General features: G+C 40.5%; 2 protein-coding genes across 4 annotated transcripts; one reads left to right on the top strand and one right to left on the bottom strand.

The window, feature by feature from the left end:
- Window positions 1-4,454: 4,454 nt before the first annotated feature.
- Window positions 4,455-6,098, bottom strand: LOC6045051 (m7GpppN-mRNA hydrolase). Its single transcript, XM_038257132.1, has 2 exons — window positions 5,722-6,098; window positions 4,455-5,663 (listed from the first exon to the last, which is right to left on the bottom strand). The coding sequence occupies exons 1-2, from the start codon at window positions 5,989-5,991 to the stop codon at window positions 4,653-4,655; spliced, it is 1,281 nt and encodes a 426-aa protein (XP_038113060.1). The 5' UTR covers window positions 5,992-6,098; the 3' UTR covers window positions 4,455-4,652.
- Window positions 6,099-11,571: 5,473 nt separating this feature from the next.
- Window positions 11,572-18,015, top strand: LOC6045056 (BSD domain-containing protein 1-A). Of its 3 annotated transcripts, none has more exons than XM_038254334.1 (5): window positions 11,572-11,725; window positions 12,024-12,408; window positions 12,530-13,117; window positions 16,332-16,483; window positions 16,599-18,015. In XM_038254334.1, the coding sequence occupies exons 2-5, from the start codon at window positions 12,395-12,397 to the stop codon at window positions 17,150-17,152; spliced, it is 1,308 nt and encodes a 435-aa protein (XP_038110262.1). In that variant the 5' UTR covers window positions 11,572-11,725; window positions 12,024-12,394; the 3' UTR covers window positions 17,153-18,015. The 3 variants fall into 3 exon arrangements, with proteins under 3 accessions (XP_038110262.1, XP_038110263.1, XP_038110261.1); XM_038254335.1 differs by having other exon boundaries at window positions 11,572-11,683; XM_038254333.1 differs by having other exon boundaries at window positions 11,572-12,408.
- Window positions 18,016-18,643: the final 628 nt, after the last annotated feature.

Raw genomic sequence — 18,643 nt, forward strand, 5'->3', positions numbered from 1 at the left:
GAGATCAATCAAGATGGGAATAAATTAATCCCTCCATTCGTCGAGGGACAAATTAATCGAGCAGCATTCGCCGGAACGAGATCTGATGGCTGATCCATCCGATTGACGACGACGACGATGGTTGTAATTGTCTTGAATCTCGTTGTTGACTTCGTAGGTCTTCAAGAGATTGTAGGTTTAGCTAGTTTGTAGTTTATTAGGTATCGAGAGTCTCGTTGGTTGGTGCAGTGAGCGAAGAATCGATTGCAATCGTAGTCCATGCCCCGGGTTGATACCGAATGACAGCTATCAATCGTCGGTTTGTCAACACTGGCACCAAGTTGGATCAGGTTGAAGCAATTTGATCCATGACTGGATTGATGGTGTTTTGTTGTGATTTCTGCAATTAATCCACGTTTTAATCTTTTAGATTGAAAATCACTCCCCGTTATCAACGCCATCCGCCATTCCGCCGGTTTGCCATAAAACAAAACCTCGCGCGACATTTGTCAAACCGCCATAATGGCCGCTAAGCCGATCGTTACCTATGGGTTTCGCCACCACCCCCAATTCCTCTCTGAGTGGACCATTTCCGACACCGCGAAAATAGAAACTCAACACGACGTAACGAACTCTTCGGGCGACGGGAGAACAATCGCTGCCATTTTTTAAACCATAGCCCAATTCACACGGATTTATTATTTTTTATTGCCTTATACCCAACCACGGCGGGCGGCCGAGAAGCGGAGCTAAAGAGCCGGCGGATGCAGTGCAGTGTGGTGGAGCGATATCTTTGGCGGTGCTTTTGCACCATCTACCTTATACTACAACGAGTACCGGTGTTGTTGTTGTTGTGGGGTGGTAGTTAGTAGCAGCTATCGCTTAAGCCTAAAACGGTCACTAAACGGATGTAGTGCGTTATGCATGGTCCAGTTGACATGCAGCAAGCTTTTTATCAACCAAAATATCTTAACTTGATCTGAACATATGACTAGTCTGAACTTTTTTTCCACAACAATTGTCTATGGAAGTAAATAGTTTGAAGAAACATTTTTAATTTTTGAATAAAAACTAAATTAACGTGAAGACTTTCATCATCACCATGATTTTTCGTTCAAAAATATAAATTTTGCGCCGCTATCAATATTTTGACAAAATTGCTTCTACAAGTTGTTTAGAATAGTGCCCTACACATGCTGATTCCTTTTGGTAACGATTATCCCATTCCTTGCAAAGTTATAGAAATCATCATTAATCAATGATTGCCAACTAGGACGTCATTGATTGTACCACACAATTATATAAATTTTGAAACACGTTTCATTTAGACCAAAAATTTTTCAGTGGCTCCAAGAAGGCAACAACCGGCGCAAGCTGATTCATTTGGTGCAGAAATTCGTTAACTTGAGTTCAGTACAGAGAATTTTAGAGTGATGATCAATTTTCGTCGAAAATGATCAACGGCTTCACCTTAAGGGTTACATACATGTAGAAAATCACAAAATTTCGTATCACAGAAAATTTATTAAATCTACTAATATATGATTTTCATTCACTCCTAAAAGTTTCATTAAGATACTTCATGATTAAGGCTCTGAAAGGCATCATTCCCGATCGGCCATATGGCGGCCATCTTTGTTTATGGAAAAACATTCAAATCTGGATTCAGAATGTTTCAATCAAAAAATGACTTTCGGTGTGTTGTTTGTTGAAGCATTTTTCAAATAGTGATTAATTTTTCATTTCAATCTACTGTTTCTGGACCCTGAATTCAGGACCCTGAATTCAGGACCACCATTGACAGTCATTGCCCCTAGAGTGAGAGACACCTTCTACGACCATAAACTGAGTAAGAAACGATTTAAGAATCCACAGCAACGAACAAAGTCTTCTTATTCCAAAATTGTCAACAACGGGGTTATAAAATTAGTCAAACTTTGTTGTGAATTACTTTGTGAACAGTACTTTATGGGATAAATAAAAAAATATTTCGGTAGTACCCGTAGTTTTAAAGATAATAAAATGTCTGAAATAAAAATCTGAATGCAAAAGCTCTAGTTCTGTTTTTTTTAATTTTGAAATTAAATATGTCTTTATTGAACTTTCTTATAATAATTACATTTCTTTTACATGCTAAGTGGTATGGCCTAATGCTCTTCATCTTTGTTGTATTTTTCGTTTAATTATTAACTGATCACATTTATTTTATTTACTTCAAATTGTTTTACATTATTGCATTGAAGCGAATACATTTGGGTAAAAAAGAAAAAAAAATCACTTTAACAACTAATCCTAACTTAGAACTAAAAAATAAATAAATTCATTGAAATATTCAAAATCACTAGAACGAGTAAACTACGAACTGTATTTCAAGATAAATCCTCCAAGCGTTCTTACTTGTTCCGCACGAGTTTTGCAACCGCGCAGTGTTGTTGTCATCTCGATGATAATGTTCAAAAGTTCTTGTGGTGAAAACAGGTCACTATTTTATATATTTTATATATAAAATATATATTTTATATATATTTTATATACAAATTTGCTAGAATTTAAGGAAATCGAAACCATAAATTTCTGCTTTGCCTTCCCGATGCTTCGAACGCCTATGAAATATTTCACGTGAAATGTTTCGCATTTTTAGTAATCTTATAATTTTATTTTATTTAATTGTTTTGACATTAACTACAGCGTTCGAACAAACTTTAAATGGAAGTTGATGTTAGAATTCATCAAATAACACAGTTTTGATATTTATAATGCGAACTTATATCCAAATAATTGGGTCCTAAAATGAAGCTTAGATTGCTGATATTATTGTTTACAGCGATAAAGCTTATTTTTCTGAGTACAATGACCCTTTATACGAGCACAAAGAGTTTAAAATGGATTTTTAAATCAATTTTGAAAAATTAACCTCGCGGTCCTTCTTGACAGAAAAGCTCCTACTTGACAGCAAGGGGACCATAGTTGATCCATCGAAAAAATGTTGTCTTGTCGAAAAAAAAATTTGCATTAAAATGAAAAAAGTGATCAGAAATGGTTTTTAATCGTGTTTTTTACCGTTGTACATAAAAATTAACATAGGGCTTTAGTACCCAATTGATTAAACAAGATGAAGTGTCCGGGTTTCGAAGCGTCCGGGAATTCGAATCATGACGTTACTGCCTTCATCCGTTGATGATGGTTGGTTTTCCCTCGGTTGCTGACTGAAGCCTGGAGGTGTTGTATTCTCTGCAACTCTTTGCCGCTGATTCAACGGCAATGGCTGCAGATTTGGAACCACTCGAGTAGATCCTGCTCCTGGTGACGCCAAAGCAGCAAAATCCACGTCCGTGTATGCTGGTGGTGTTTTGCGACGATTTGGTTGGTGCCTCGTCGTCGCTTGCTGCCGAATTTTACAAACCCAGCACGTTTTGGGCAGCATCGATTCTTGGTAGAATGGTCACCGCCGCGATTGAAGCATTTGGCTTCATTGTTCTCGTTGATTGTATTGCACAGTTGATCACAATACTCGATGTCCTTGTTGTGTCTCGTCATCTTGAAGACTTCGATCACGTTCAACTTAAGAGTTTTGAGCTCTTCTTTCGACACACTCACATCCATGTCGTACAGGCCTCGGAGGACCTGTTTCATGGGGCGTTTACCTGGATCGTCATAGCTGTAGTATTCAATCTTTGTGTTCAGGAAATCCCGAACGTAGTTGTAATCCTTTCTGGTAGGTAGCAGAATTTTGAGTCCATCAGCACACAAGTGAATGGAAGAAGCTCGTAAAGCACCAGATTTGATAAACCCGGTCAGCCACTTTCGCACCGAATCCGATGACGATGTTTTCACAAAAATGGGTGGCAACTTTTCCCGTCGTTCAAATTCTTCCTTTTCGCTCACGTCCACAGGGAGGGTGGCGAACTGGTTTCCAGACGAATTTTGAGCGTCCTTGCTCAAACTGCCTGGCTTTGCAGGTAGCGCTTCGGCATTCTTTAGCTTCTTCAAATCTGCAGATCCTGCTGGTGAGGACCGCCTCTTTTTAATAAAATGCAAACATCAAAAACTGACGATTTTTTTATGAAAACACAAAAATATTTTTTATCTTTTTATTTAATAAACTGTTTGAAAACGAACGGTTTAAGAAGCAGTATTTTTAGATTCTGCTCACTTTGTTCTAGAGGTCGTATCGAGGTGCTCCGATTTGGATGAAACTTTCAGCGTTTGTTTGTCTATACATGAGATGAACTCATGCCAAATATGAGCCTTCTACTACAAATGGAAGTGGGGGTAAAACGGGCATTGAAGTTTGAGGTCAATAAAACATATTTTTATATGTACATCCACGATTGGTTTGACTTTTTCTCATAGCTTTTGCAAATTACTGTTAAAAATTTATTTTATTAGTTTTTAACTTTTAACTGTTTACTTTTTATGAAATTATGCTATGGGAGTGTGAAATGTGATTGAAATTAAATAAAACGTCATAATACTTATGTGTCATGAATTCCATAATTTATTTAAATCAAATTTTTGGAAACATTGTCCAAATTGTAAGTAATTATCAGTACTGACGGTCGAGATCGGTATGATTGTATAGAATAAATACAATTTTACACGGTTCAAAAAATTAAAACAAGAAAAAAAACAGATCAAAATTAAAGTCAAGTAAGGATAAAACCAATCCACATTTACAGAAATTTACTGTAGTCAAGTCTAAACCCGAGCCACGCCTTGTTCTCGTCAAAGCACCCGTACGGATCCTCCTCGCGCAACTCCTTGTTCACCTCCATCATCACCGTGTCGAAAAGCTTCCGCTTGGTCTGCAAACGTCCCCCTCCGGAGGCCGTCGCCACCGCCGTTTCCGGGTGATTCTGCTTCTTGCCCGTCTTTTTAGTCGAGGTTGTCGCCGTTTCCGCCTCCTGGTCCGGGTTGGTGCTGTTGTTGTTGGGTGTGTTTTTGTTGGCGAAGAACTGAGTCCCGCCAGGTTTGGAGCGTTGCAGAAGCTGCTGCTGCTCGAGATCCCCCACCGATTTGTGGCGCTGGCGTTGGCGGTTGGCCGATTGGTTGCCCCCTGTGGTAGCGGCGTTACTCGGTTTGTCAAAGTATTTGCCGTTGCTTGGCTTGCCGGCTGATCCGGGGACGGGGGAGTTGGCGTTGTTGGCGGTGCCCTTGTGTTTGTTCTTTTGCATCTTTTCCAGCCACTTTTTGAGCCGCTTGACGAAGGGGAGAATCATGAAGAACGAGTTACCGGTCATGCTGAGGTTGTCTTTGACAAAGTTTTCGTTCTTCGTCACCGGCAGCAGGTCGATCGGGAACCATTCGCAGCACTTGATCTCGTTGCGGGTTCGCGGGATGAAGATCGTCGACTGGGGCACTCCGGAAACAAGGTAGAGCCGCGTGTACTGATAGTTGATGACCAGCTCGATGTACTCGGTGGGGACGATCAGGTTCTTGATGTCGTACCCGGTCTCCTCGTAAACTTCACGAATGGCACAATGCAGAGGTTCCTCGTTTTCGTTGATCTTTCCCTTCGGAAAGCCCCACGAAGACTTGGCCCAGTAGGACTGGACCAGCAGGACCTGCTTCAGATCCTCCGACAAAATGATTGCACCGTACGTCGGCACCGACAGCTTATACTGCTTCCAATCTTCCAGGATTTTGTCCACATACATCAGATGAGGCTGTAGGAACGGAATGTGCTGCAAAACAAAACAAAATTATCGAAAAGATCAACCAAACTTCTCAAACAAACCAAACCTGAAACAGCTGAAAAGCGAACTGCTTAATTCCGAACCGTTCCTTCTGCATCGAGCAGTAAAAGTCCAAGTAGAACCAGTGGGCCAGCTCGATTTGGAAGCAGATCCGGATCAGGTTGTTGCGCTCCTCGACCGGAACGTTGATTATAAACCGGCTGCCCAAATCGTCCAGAATGTCCGTGCCGATTGCGTGCGGCTGGTTGTTGCGTGGCGCTTTGCGATCCTGCTGGACCGCCGCGAGGTACGCCTCCGCTTGGAGGGCGGCGGACATTTTCGGGTTTGGCGGTGACTTGAACGGAGTTTTACACTAAAAATCTAGCAGCGGATGCTTTTGTTGTTTTGAAAAGCTGATGCGAAGTTTTCGAGACGAAACGAATGACGTTCGGGGGGTGATTCAATGGCTTGTTTACATCAGGGAAGTACTAGAATAAGAAGTTCAGGTAGATAACACGCTGAAATTTATTTGAAGATTTGTTACTTTGTATTAATTTTTTAACTTTTTCGGAACAAAATATTATCTAGATTTTTTTTTTAAAAGGTCCAATAAACCAGATTTTCAGTTTTTGCTTTTTGGGTTTTTTTTAATACCCCTGACCGAGCCCCTGACTTTGGCTGTCGATCCCTAAGTTGCTATGGGGCGCGCGTTCGATTCCCGCCTTATCCTCCTGGGCCTTCTATCGGATGGGGAAGTAAAACGTCGGTCCATTTGCGTAAAAGAGGTTCTGGATGACTCACCACACATAACCTTCGGACGCTTAGAGATGAGCAGAAACTTGCAACAGAGACCATAAAAGACCCGGGGGTCGTTAAAGTGAATTGCTTTGCTTTTTGTCTTCCTCACCACCTATAAAAATCACTCGAAAATGGAACTTCTTAAATACACCTCCTAGATATACCTTCACGTATACATATCGACTCAGAATCAAATTCTGAGCAAATGTCTGTGGGGATGTGTGTAGACCTCGGTGTAGACATGATTTTGTTCCACACGATTATCTCGGAACTGACTGAACCGATTTTGGCCGAGTTAGCCTTTTTTGGTTCGTTTTGGGGTCCCATAAGACCCTATTAAAAATCATTCAGTTTAGTGAAGTATTGAAAATGCTATGGTATTAAAAAGTTTTTCGTGGATACAAAAAGGGTGATTTGCATCTTTTTGCTTACTCGCCAGAGCCGCACAGTATGCGTATCGCCCGGATGCCACATTGATTCAAATGAGAGTCTGCCTTTTTTCTGGAAAAAGTCTGTATTAATTATGTCGCTGAATAATTTTGTATTGATTTAAAAGACTTACACGAACATTAATGTGAAATATACAACTCAAAAGACAAAATTTACTAAAACTTAGTTAAATAAGGAGTTTTTGTTTTCGCTGTATTTCCAACGAGTCTAAAACATTAAAGATCTGGCAACCCTGTCTCTAGTTCTGACCACTTAAGTGATATTTATGTACTTCTTTGTAGCCGGATCTCACTTAAATGTATGTAAACAATGTCCGGATCCATCATCCAACCCATCGTTGGTAAGGTAATGGAAAGACCTTTCCAACGAATCTAAAACATTGAAGATCTGGCAACCCTGTCTCGAGTGCTGCCCACTTAAGTGATATTTATGTACTTCTTTGTAGCCGGATCTCACTTAAATGTATGTAAACAATGTCCGGATCCATCATCCAACCCATCGTTGGTAAGGTAATCGAAAGACCTTTCCAACGAGTCTAAAACATTAAAGATCTGGCAACCCTGTCTCAAGCTATGACCACTTATGATGCCACTTATGAGCCCTTGAGTGATATACTGCCGCTCTAATCTAGTCCGTCCCATATGTATTTTGGTCAAATTTGAAATAAACTTACCAAAAGTATTGTTTTCGCATGTTCTTTAAGCCTATTTGATAAAAAAGCTATGTTTGTTCTAAAAATTCCAAAATAAAAATCACTTTTGTGCTGTCCCATATGTAAAATAAAGGCAAGTCAGTTCCTTCTATATTAATGTCTTATAAATTGATTTAATAAATTTGGAATTGTTTAAATTTCACCGACTACGGCTCTTGGAACCCGTAAAACTTGGAATCATCATTCATAGTATGAATCAAAATTCATACCTAAAGCATTATTTGTAAATTTTGAGGCATGGCTTTTGGACCTTTTATATAAGCATCTACCAAGGACAGATAAACTACATACCATTAGGGCTAAGATTCCATAAAACGAGTTCTATTACATCTTTAATTAATATTCCTGGTCCTGTTTCTGGAAGAGTTTTCATTTCCGGGAATGTTTGACAGTGGATTTCCAATTTAGGGTCCAAATGCATGCAGTCAAATATCACTTGTCTCTGCAGCATTAAAGAAATAGTCACGTCACTTGTAAAATTCCAAAAGTGAGTAGTTTTGATGGATTAATCCTTTTAATTCGTTCAAAGTCTGGAATAAATGAACATTTTAATCATTTTGTGAAAATAACTTGGAAATCTTCCAAAACAAACCTTGAACTGACACTTAAAATACTGGTTTACATGTACAAGCCTACCTTGATAAGATGATTGACTTGCCTCTATTTATGGGTAAATAAAGTCAAGTCAGTTCCGTCTAGAAAACTGTAGATATTTACCACAAAAATTTATGATTTAAGAAACAAATTTATGCTAGGGGTATTATTTGAACTAATATTGAAATAATTGTATAACAATTAACCAAAAATTTGTTGATTTGGAATGTGAAAAATGGTGAAACACTTTCAGGGCTTCTGACGGCGTTATCTCAGCACCCACTTTTTACATATGGGACGGACTAGATTAGAGCGGCAGTATAAGGCTTTCTAGGCCCAGTGAAAAAATATAATTTAACTCAAAATTATGAACTCCTCGTCACAGTGTCCTGATGCAAACAATGATCGAGCTGTAGCTGTCACAGCCCTGCGAAGTATGTTGTCTGATATATCGGGCAGTCAGTCAAAAACCAGCTAGAAGTCGCCTGACAAAAAACTTTTGCTAGAAAGAGATAGGAAACCTGATGCAAACAAACGTCCAGCTGTCATGTAAACATACTTTCAATGTGTTGGTAAATTTGTGACTAGAAAGCCTTATATGTGTTTTCAGCTATTCCACATCAAACAGGAAGTCTCCAAATCAAAAGTGCTCCGATTTGGCTCAAATTTTGAGTGAGGGTTCTTTGGCCCAAATAATTAGACCCGTTTTTTTTTGTCTGGCGATTAGGGTGGTCCTATCCGAAATAGGGTGGTTCATAATGTTGCGATATTCGTCGATTTTCGCAAAAAAAAACACATTTTTCTGAACCAATTTTGGAGCACCACAATTCAAAAGAAAGGTTATTAGTTGAGCTTTTTAGGAAAAATATGTTGAGGTCCAAAAAAACTAGCTGAATATTTGAAAAGGTCCTATGAAAATTTCAATTGCCGATTCAAGGTCTCGGGACCAAAGAGCCCATGTCTGAAAATATTTGTCCGTGATTCCTTGTTATATTTTACGTAACACGTTTCGGAGATATGATTTTTTAAACATAAAAACCGGGTTTTTCGGGAAAATGACGGAAACGGGTAAAAAGCAACTTTTTTCACTAAAACTGCGATAACTTGAAAATTTCAGCGATGACCTATACAGTATGTAAAAAAAGTATTTACACCCCTTGGGCACTATGCACATTTCGTGATGAAACATGTAAAAAATGTAAAGTTTGACAGGAACCTAGTACTACGTTTTGTTCAGAAACTCATGCCAAACATTTTGCTACAAAAGCTCATGAAAAGATGATTTCAATGAAAAGTTATATAACAAATACTATTACGAAAATAAAGGTGCAAAAAAGTTTGTACACCTTTCGAAAAATTAACATAAATAATGTTATTTGTTGACAAATCACCATAAATCCAGTCTCCCAACTCCAAATAGGCATCCTTGACAGATTAAAAAAATAATTTGGATTTAATATAAAAATTACTAACTTCTTAGTATAAAAGTTTATATAACTCTGGAAATTCTATATAAAACTTATCTAAACTTAATTTTGCAAACTTTTAATTCAACTAAATGTCAATATATTACCATAGAATTGCTAAATAAACATTTTGGAGTGGGTATAACACCGTTTTGGGGGTATTTGTATCGATAGAATAGATTTTTTGTTTGAATTTCGTACCAACCCGGAATTACGTCGTCGGAAAATCTGCCGGAATCTGAACCGGTCCACAATTCACAAGTCAACCTATGTGGCATCAGAAAGGGCATAAAATTTCCGATCTTTTGATACCCATACATCCAGGTTTTCTATAAAACCCACGTTTTTAAATACCTAAGCAAAAACGTTGTTATGGTTTCGTTCGAGCAACCTGCCAAAAATGTATGGAATTTCGTAATTTTTGTTCTCGTGGATCAAACTTACTTTTTGCCCAGGTATTTAAAAACGTAGGTTTTCAAGAAAACCTAGATGTATGGGTATCAAAAGATCGTAAATTTTATGCCCTTTCCGATTCCACATAGGTTGACTTGTAAATTGTGGACCGGTTCGGATGCCGGCGGATTTTCCTACGACGTAATTCCGGGTTGGTACGAAATTCCAACGAAAAATCTATTCTATCGATACAAATACCCCCAAAACGGTGTTATACCCTCTCCAAAATGTTTTTTTAGTTTCTATGGTAATATATTGACACTTAGTTGAATTAAAAGTTTGCAAAATTAATTTTAGATAAGTTTTATATAGAATTTCCAGAGTTATATAAACTTTTATACTAAGTAGTTAGTAAACTTTATATTCAATCCAAATTATTTTTTTAATCTGTCAAGGATGCCTATTTGGAGTTGGGAGACTGGATTTATGGTGATTTGTCAATAAATAACATTATTTATGTTAATTTTTCGAAAGGTGTACAAACTTTTTTTGCACCTTTTTTATTTTCGAAATAGTTTTTGTTATGTAACTTTTATTGAAATCATCTTTTTGAGCTTTTGTACCAAAATGTTTGGCATGAGTTTTTGAACAAAACGTAGTACTAGGTTCCTGTCAAACTTTAAATTTTTTACATGTTTCATCACAGAATGTGCATAGTGCCCAAGGGGTGTAAATACTTTTTTGACATACTGTACATGTTTGGGTACGCAAGACGCAACTTTTGGTACCCAGATATGTATAGGTCATCGCTGAAATTTTCAAGTTATCGCAGTTTTAGTGAAAAGTTAATTTTTACCCGATTTTGTCATTTTCCCGTTTTTGCGTGCGGCGTGTCGAAAACCCCAGTTTTTTTCACACTTTGATGCTAGTCTTAAACTGGAAATTAGGTTTATTGGACCTTTTAAAAAAAACCCCAAATATTATTATTCATGTTTTCTCATTTTTTCACCAACATTCTTGTGAACGTTTACGTACATCTAAAACGACTAAGTCTTAGTCCTGAACTAGCATAGAGCCGTAGGTTATAAGGTTATTGCCTCGGTTATTGCCCAAAAACACTTTAAATATTGCTTATTGCGAGATAAAATCACGTTTCTCCATCGCTGTGAGTGACAGGAGATTATTGCCGCCTAACTACCGCAGTGTAAAAATCAGCAAGTTGAACTGAAATTCTGCGTTGATTTGGCTGTCAACTTGGTTTGTTTTGAATATTTTCCAAAAAGTCAGCTGGAAACTCAAGGCAACCTTTGACAACAGCCAAAAATTTGTTCTGCGGCTGTCATGCGGCCATTATCCTGCGGTCGTATCACCGCGCGTGAACTCTAATTATTAACGCCCGCGATAATAATTATTTTCAGAATAAAGATATTTTTCACTGTGCACACTGCGTCGACGAAACCCACCAAAACATTATAGTACTCCAACATATTCTGACAGCTCTCACTTCAAGTCGACGTTCAATCCGTGTCTGCACTTGTGTTTACGTCGGGAATCTTTTTTCCTCGCGAAAAAAGGAAGTTAATTGGCTCCGTTTCCGGCTGTGAAACCTCTAGCAGGTTGAAAAAGTGATATTAAAAAGGCTGAACAGAAAATCAAGTGTAAAAATCTGCGTTTCGAAGACAACTTTCCAATTTTCAACTGCAAATTGCTTTTTGCGTCATTGTTCATTTTTTTTCCTCTTTCGTGGACACCAGTCGACATTCGCTGCAAACGTCAAACTCGAAAGCCTCTTGTTGACAAACTCCGCCACACTTCAGCTGTGTGTGTTGTGGGTTGGTTGGTCCACAAAGCAAAGAGGTGGTCCAGAAGCAAGGAGGGAGTTTGGGGTGGAAAAGTGTAAAGTAATTTTTCTCTTTCGTGTGTGTTTTTTTTTTTCCTGGGTGCAAAATAATCCAGTTCTGCTGCTGCTGGCACACTAGTCTAGCCAGGCCCTGTCTCTTTCTCGCGTGGCCCCCTTGTTCCAACCTTAGTGTGTTTACCCATAAGAAACTAGAAGAGGAATAAAACAACTCGAAGTGAATGATCTAAGATCTGCCGAATGGTTCAATAATTGATGCACCAGAACACGCCTCCCGTGCTGCTGGATTGCTAGAGTGTTGCGAAATGTGCCTGTGAAGCAACCAGAAAAAAAGAACGGAAGAATCGGAAAGTCACGTAATTTCCTATCCGCTGCTGACTCTGCGACCAATACTGTCCTCGTCGTTTCACCTGTGGAGAGAGAGCGTTCATTTGCTTGCAGCAGCTGCCCGCGATAAAAGTGTGTCGATATGGCAGACAATAGGTGAGAAAAAAAAGTCTTCCTTTCTGCTGCGCGAATGTTTACTTACTCATAAGACCATCCCTCCCCCTCCCCATCGAGACTTGTTGATAACCGAATGCAACTTCTGTTTGTTCTGTTTCAGCTCCACTGCCGGGGACAAGAGCCCGGAGAAAGTGTCCAGCCCCACGGGAAGTACCAGCTCGGCCGGAGGCAGCTGGTGGGGCTCCTGGCTGGACACGGCCAAATCCAAGTCGGCCTCGGTGCTGGAAGCGGTCAAGAATGACCTCACCGAGCTCACAACGGTCGTCAAAACGGAAGCTACCAGTGCCACGGAAGCGCTCGGACGTTCCCTGAGTCTCACCGAGCCGGACTCCACCGTGGGAGCGATGAAGAAGAGCTTCAGCAGCTTCCTCGGCCAGGTCACCGAAGCTCTCGTTCCATCGCTGGAGGAAGACGAAGAAGCGGAAGAGGTGCTCATCACCGAAGAGGGCGCAGAAACACTGACCGGATTCTATCGCCACCTAGCGGAGCTGCAGTCGATGGACACGACCTATCTGGAGGAGCCGGCGGACGAGCTGAGCGAAAAGTACAAGCGCTGGATGGAGGTGGTGGAGCAGGAGCAGTTTACCGAGCCGCGATTGGCACGTCACCTGGCCAGCAGTACCATCCTGAACGAGCAGTACGTGGCGTTGGTGCCGGCCAAGGTTGCGCACATGGACTTTTGGAAGAGGTAAGATCGTGACATGAGTCTTGAAGTTCACATCCGTGTTAGGGAAGCGCTTTTCGGTGGCCAATTTTATGCATCCTGTGTACTTGACATTCCCGTCCCGTAAAAATCATTGTTAAAATGGTGTAAAGTAAAAATTATGCCATTTCAATTCGTCTGAAGAAAGATATACGTAAGCGTTTGAAATCTTACACGTTATTTGCGACGCAGCCGTGTTTGATTTCGTGAAAAAAAAATTAAAAAAATGTATAAAAATTGAAATTACGAGCCGTGGGTTCAACATTTGAATGAAAAAAGTGTTTAAAAATGCATTATACACCTGTCCAGTTGTTTTGCCATCAATAGTTTCCAAAATATCAAAGTATTGGCGAAAATTTTATTTTTTACAAAAATATTTTTTTACGAGAATTTTATAATATTTCAAAACATTTTTAAACAAGCCCAAACATGCTAAATATGATTATCGTGCAGAAAAATGCATCCTCGTTTGTTTTTAGTTGATAAGACATCTATTTTTATGGAAATGTTGGAAAAATATATTATTGCCCCCTGATTTTTCAGACCAATTTTGAAGAGGAGAGGCGACGTAAACTTTGAAAAACTTAGAACTAGAAAAAAATAAATTCATTAAGATATTCAACATTATTAGAACGAGTTAACTACGAACTGCTTTTTAAGATGAATGCTCCAAGGGTTCTTTCTTGTTTCTGGCGAGTTTTGCACCCACGCAGAGTTATTGTCATCTCGATGAAAATGTTCAAATGTTCTTGTGGTGAAAACAGGTCACTACTGCCTTCATCCGTTGATGCCGTTTGGTTCTTCTTCGGTTGCTGACTGAAGCCTGGAGGTTTTGTATTCTCTGCAACTTTTTGTCGCTGGTTCCACTGGTGACGCCAAAGCAGGAAAATCCACGTCCGTGAATGCTGGTGGTGTTTTACGACGATTTGGTTGGTGCCTCGTCGTCGCTTGCTGCTGAATTTTTTACAAACTCAGCTCGTTTTGGGCAGCTCCGATTCTTGGTAGAATGGTCGCCTCCGCAATTGAAGCATTTGGCTTCGATGTTCTTTTTTTTTGGATGGCCCACCTCTTACCCATACACAGTTTTTGTAGCATGGAAGGTTTACGAGCAGATATCTTTCGATAATTCGTCGTTCGTGTTTTGAGAGTGTCCTGTAATCTTGACTCTACTTCCGTGTATGCCCATCCATTTCTCTCGTGTCCTATCTCAAGGCGCTCTAACAAATCCTGTGTCGAGTCATTTTATCAATCAGATTGCAGTATTTTTATCCATTTAGGGTATTGGAACCATTTGCTATTCCACGCACATATGAGCCCATAGGGTTAAACCGCGCCCAGATTCGCGTCACTTTTGAATAAATTTATCATATGCGGCCCAAAGTGATCCCATGCGATGTGTACCGATAATGAAGATGGCCGACCGTCATAACGTGCTCTTCGGCACAGTACCATCGTGGGTCAAACTCCAAACTACTTGCAGCTCCGTTTAAACTCGTTTATGTTGCTCGTCATCTTTGCTGCCTCTGGAAGCTGGTTGTATAGTTTAAAACCTTTGTAAAACAACGAGTTCTGCGTACACACCTTCCTCCAAATCTGCAATCTGATATCGTCAGCTCCTCTAGTGTCGTGCTCATGGATATCCCTTCCGCATACCATGGCTTCCGTCAAGTATTGTGGTGCCATCCTTTCCTTCACACGAAAAACAAAAACAAGTGTGTTGTATTCGATCCGTTGCTTCACCGACATCTACTGCAAACTTTCCAGCATGCTCCGTCTCGGTGTCAGTCTATCACATCTAAGGATGAGCCGCATGATTTTGCTCTGGAGAACTTGCATCCTCTTCATTTGCCGTTGTGTTGCCAAGAACAAGATCGATGAGCAGTAGTCGAAGTGCGGTGCGATCAGCGAGTTGTACAACTGAACCTTTGTCTCTGCTGTCAGGTAACGATTAATCCTACACAAAACGCCAAACTTTCGTGCTGCTTTCCGAATAGTGTAATCGATGTGTTTGTTGAAATTCAGCTTTTCATCCAGCATGACTCCGAGGTATTTCATCGTCTCGACACGCTCCACGATTCCTCCATCCATCTGTACGCTCCTTCTGCAATCCTTGGTCTGCCGTGTTGTCACCAACATGCACTTTGTCTTCGTAATGTTCAGCTGCAGTTTTTCCCACTTTAACCATTCTGAGAACCCGCCCAGCTCTTCGTTCATTATATCAATACACTCATCGAAGCTGTCACCAACAACAAATAGTACCGTGTCATCGGCGAACAGGTTTACCTGTACTCTCTTCAGCGCCTGTTTGATGTCGTTTATGTAGAGGATAAATAATAGTGGCCCTAGCACACTTCCTTGTGGAACTCCAAGATCCACTGCTGTTTCCGCTGAGACTGCGTCGTTGTACCTCGTGACCTGCTTCCGGTTTTCTAGGTAACTGCAGAACCATTTCAAGACCGTTCCACGAATCCCGCTTTTCTTCAGCACACGTATCAATCTGGTCCGGTCAATGGTCTCGAAGGCCCGCTTCAAATCTATGAAGACTGACAGAACAATATTTCCTTTTTCAATGCACTGTTTCCACCTCAGCAACAGGAGATTCAGCGCCGACTCACACCCTGAGAATGAAGAGAAGACCCCGTTGTGCGATGTTTCAGGTACATCCACAGCAGTTGACTCAACATACTGCGAATCGAAACAATACCGTCTACAATCACAAATTACTTCCCTTTCCCACATTGTCGCGCCCCTTCCTTTTAGCCGTCTCGAGTCAGGCCACCAGCTAGGTCATCATGAAAACCAAGCCAACGTGGAGGTAAGAAAATAGGACACTTGCAAGGAACCAGAGCTATACTGTTCTGATCAAGATAATTCGGATGATCTAACAGAACTACGGATGTAGTTAGTTACGCTCCTTCCAGGATGTTCCTTACGTGGACGTAAACCGAAGAGCACGCAACAAGGTCAGTGCCATTGCATGCTCTTAGGTATCAATCCTTGGCCTGCTTTAAACTTTATCTTTGTAAACGTATAAAATGTACCCTAAAACAAGTCGAAAACCCGAATATGAGCTTTTACGGTAAAAATTAAGTATACAAAAAAACCGGTGCGTACCTTTGCCCCGTGCTTACTTTTGCTTCGTACTACTCTATATTGGATATCCCACAAATATAATTTGATTTCATCTCCACCTCAACAGATACCTGTTCAAGAAGGCCCTGCTGGAGGACGCCATCGCCAACGCCGAGCAGGCCGAGCGGAAGGCCAAAGCGGCGGTCGCCTCCACCGAGACTGTGACCCCCGCTACCGTAATCGTCCAGACCGACCAGCCCAAGCGGACCATCGAGGAAGGTGGGGATGATCAGTAGATCTACTTAATTTGGGAATAAATTTTTATATTTTTTTATGATGAGAGATTTTCAAATTATTCAAGCTATCCGAGAGCGCTAACCCAAACCCTTTTCAGAGCTTATCCCGGACGACATTGCCTGGGCCGAGGTGCCGGAGTTTGACGCCTCGAACATGGAGCTTTCCGAGGAGGAGCAGGCTCGCCTGCTCGAGGAGTACGAACAGGAAATTAAGGAACGCGAGAAGGCGATCGCATCCGGCCAGATGGACCCCGTTGACGAAGCCCTGCTCATCCAGTCGGACATCGAAAAGACTCCCCAGAAGACGCCGGTGGCCAAGGCCGCCACGAAGGCTGCCAAGGGTTCACCCAGCTCGGCCGCAACAACGAAGAAATCATCGTCCACAAACCAACAACAACCACAAAGTGCTAGCAACAAAACCGCAAACCAAAAATCGTCCGCGCAGCAAAAGGGAGGAAATTCGGCGACGAAAAATGCCGGAAGTAGAACCGGAACGACCGCCACCGCCGCGACAAATTCCAAGCAAAAGACTCCTGCCAAAAAGCAGCACCCGCAAAATGAGTTAAAGATTGAGAAGAACCACTTCACCAAGGACGACGTGTCCTCGTCGAATTCGGACGAAAGCTGGGAGAAGGAGTTTGATCTGGAATGAGGTGGATGGAGCGCGGTTTCTTCCGGCATTCTCTAGAATTACGGCGCAGAATTGTGATCGATTCCTCTCTTTACAAACTGAACAGAACAGAAGCAAATCTATATATTTCGTAATGTACTAGCCGTTTTCCTGTTCACGACCCACACAGTCCTTTGAGCGCGCATTTTAACAACAACAACAACAAAAAGAAGAATCACAACTGCTCTAAATTTAACTAGAAACAAAAAAACTCTTTCTCACTTTCGTTGTTGGAGGGCTGAGCAAAAGAAAAGCTAGTTTGGCAAGGAGAAAATGAGAGTCTTTACAAATGATTTTCCGTTTTGTAAATTTTAAAACACACGACAACAAAACAACAACAACAACAAACAATGAAAATATCTTAAATCCAATTTAAGCTGTTAATTATTCGTAGGCAAAAGTGTAATAACAACTATGCGTCTTTACTTTATCCTTTTTTGTTTTATACATATACGATTATAAATATATTCATATTATATTATATTTACTTTAACCTCCCCGCGATAAAGCAAATAAAAAAGAAGAAAACAATAGAAAACAATTATAGAAACAGCATCGTTTTGAGGGTGTGACAAAAGAGAAGAAGAAAAAAAAGTCTCGGGATGATCTGCAGCACCTTTTACTGGTGAGAAAACGACGATGGACTTGGACTCGTGAGTGTTTTCGTCTGAGATAAATTATACTATACATAGTAGAGAATGATTTTAGTGTAAAATAAAACAGCAGCAGCAGCAACATAAAGCAGCGTTTTGCGTTTCGGTTCTTCTCACTGGGTAGCGAATGGATAGTGAAGAAACATAAAAAAAGGTTAAGATGAAGCACGGAAAAATGCAACAACAAAAAAACAAGGCAAAATTATCGCTGTCATTATACTATACTGTAAGCATAAAGAATAAACGATAATGAAAATTATTTTATTACTAATTCAATAAAAAGTGCAAGCTTGTTTTGTTCCATCGAAACGCTCCGAATGACATTGTTACTAATGTGCGATCACGAACATTAAATTTTTTTTTTTGGGAGGGTGGTCCATCGTTGGTGTTGAAACCTCTAAACTGGGCCCTCGTCCTGTCACGTCCGTCAGTAGTCTTGTCGTACATTACAACTAGAATCAGATCTGCCAATGAATTAGTACACTTCGACCAAATAAACACTGACGCTGTATGGATCCAAGGGGGTTGACACTCGATCATTCTGGAATAATTCCAGTTTCATTCCGGAATAATTGGAATGATGTGCTTGATTCTTATATTTCATGAGTATTTTGAAATAAGCGTGTAAACGTCAAAAAATCAGCAACATAAACAACTAAATTTTTTTGCATGGTTTGTTTTTGTAATTTTCCTCGATTGTTGTTCCCTAAAGCAACATGGGTTTGCATTTTGATACCGGTTAGTTGGGTTAGTTGGTTCTGGAGCTGATCCAAACCAAATCATTGCATAACGTACCACTCACACTTAGTGGTAGTGGCTG

This window comes from Culex quinquefasciatus, chromosome 2 (genome assembly GCF_015732765.1).
Source record: "Culex quinquefasciatus strain JHB chromosome 2, VPISU_Cqui_1.0_pri_paternal, whole genome shotgun sequence".
Classification (NCBI taxonomy): domain Eukaryota; kingdom Metazoa; phylum Arthropoda; class Insecta; order Diptera; family Culicidae; genus Culex; species Culex quinquefasciatus.

Bases quoted from the DNA above. Each gene is read 5' to 3' on its own strand.
- LOC6045051 (XM_038257132.1), bottom strand. From the start codon at position 5,991: ATGTCCGCCGCCCTCCAAGCGGAGGCGTACCTCGCGGCGGTCCAGCAG. The intron at 5,664-5,721 runs GTTTGGTTTGTT...TTTGTTTTGCAG, and splicing joins TCGCTTTTCAGCTGTTTCAG to CACATTCCGTTCCTACAGCC.
- LOC6045056 (XM_038254333.1), top strand. The intron at 13,118-16,331 runs GTAAGATCGTGA...CCACCTCAACAG, and splicing joins CACATGGACTTTTGGAAGAG to ATACCTGTTCAAGAAGGCCC. The intron at 16,484-16,598 runs GTGGGGATGATC...AACCCTTTTCAG, and splicing joins CAAGCGGACCATCGAGGAAG to AGCTTATCCCGGACGACATT.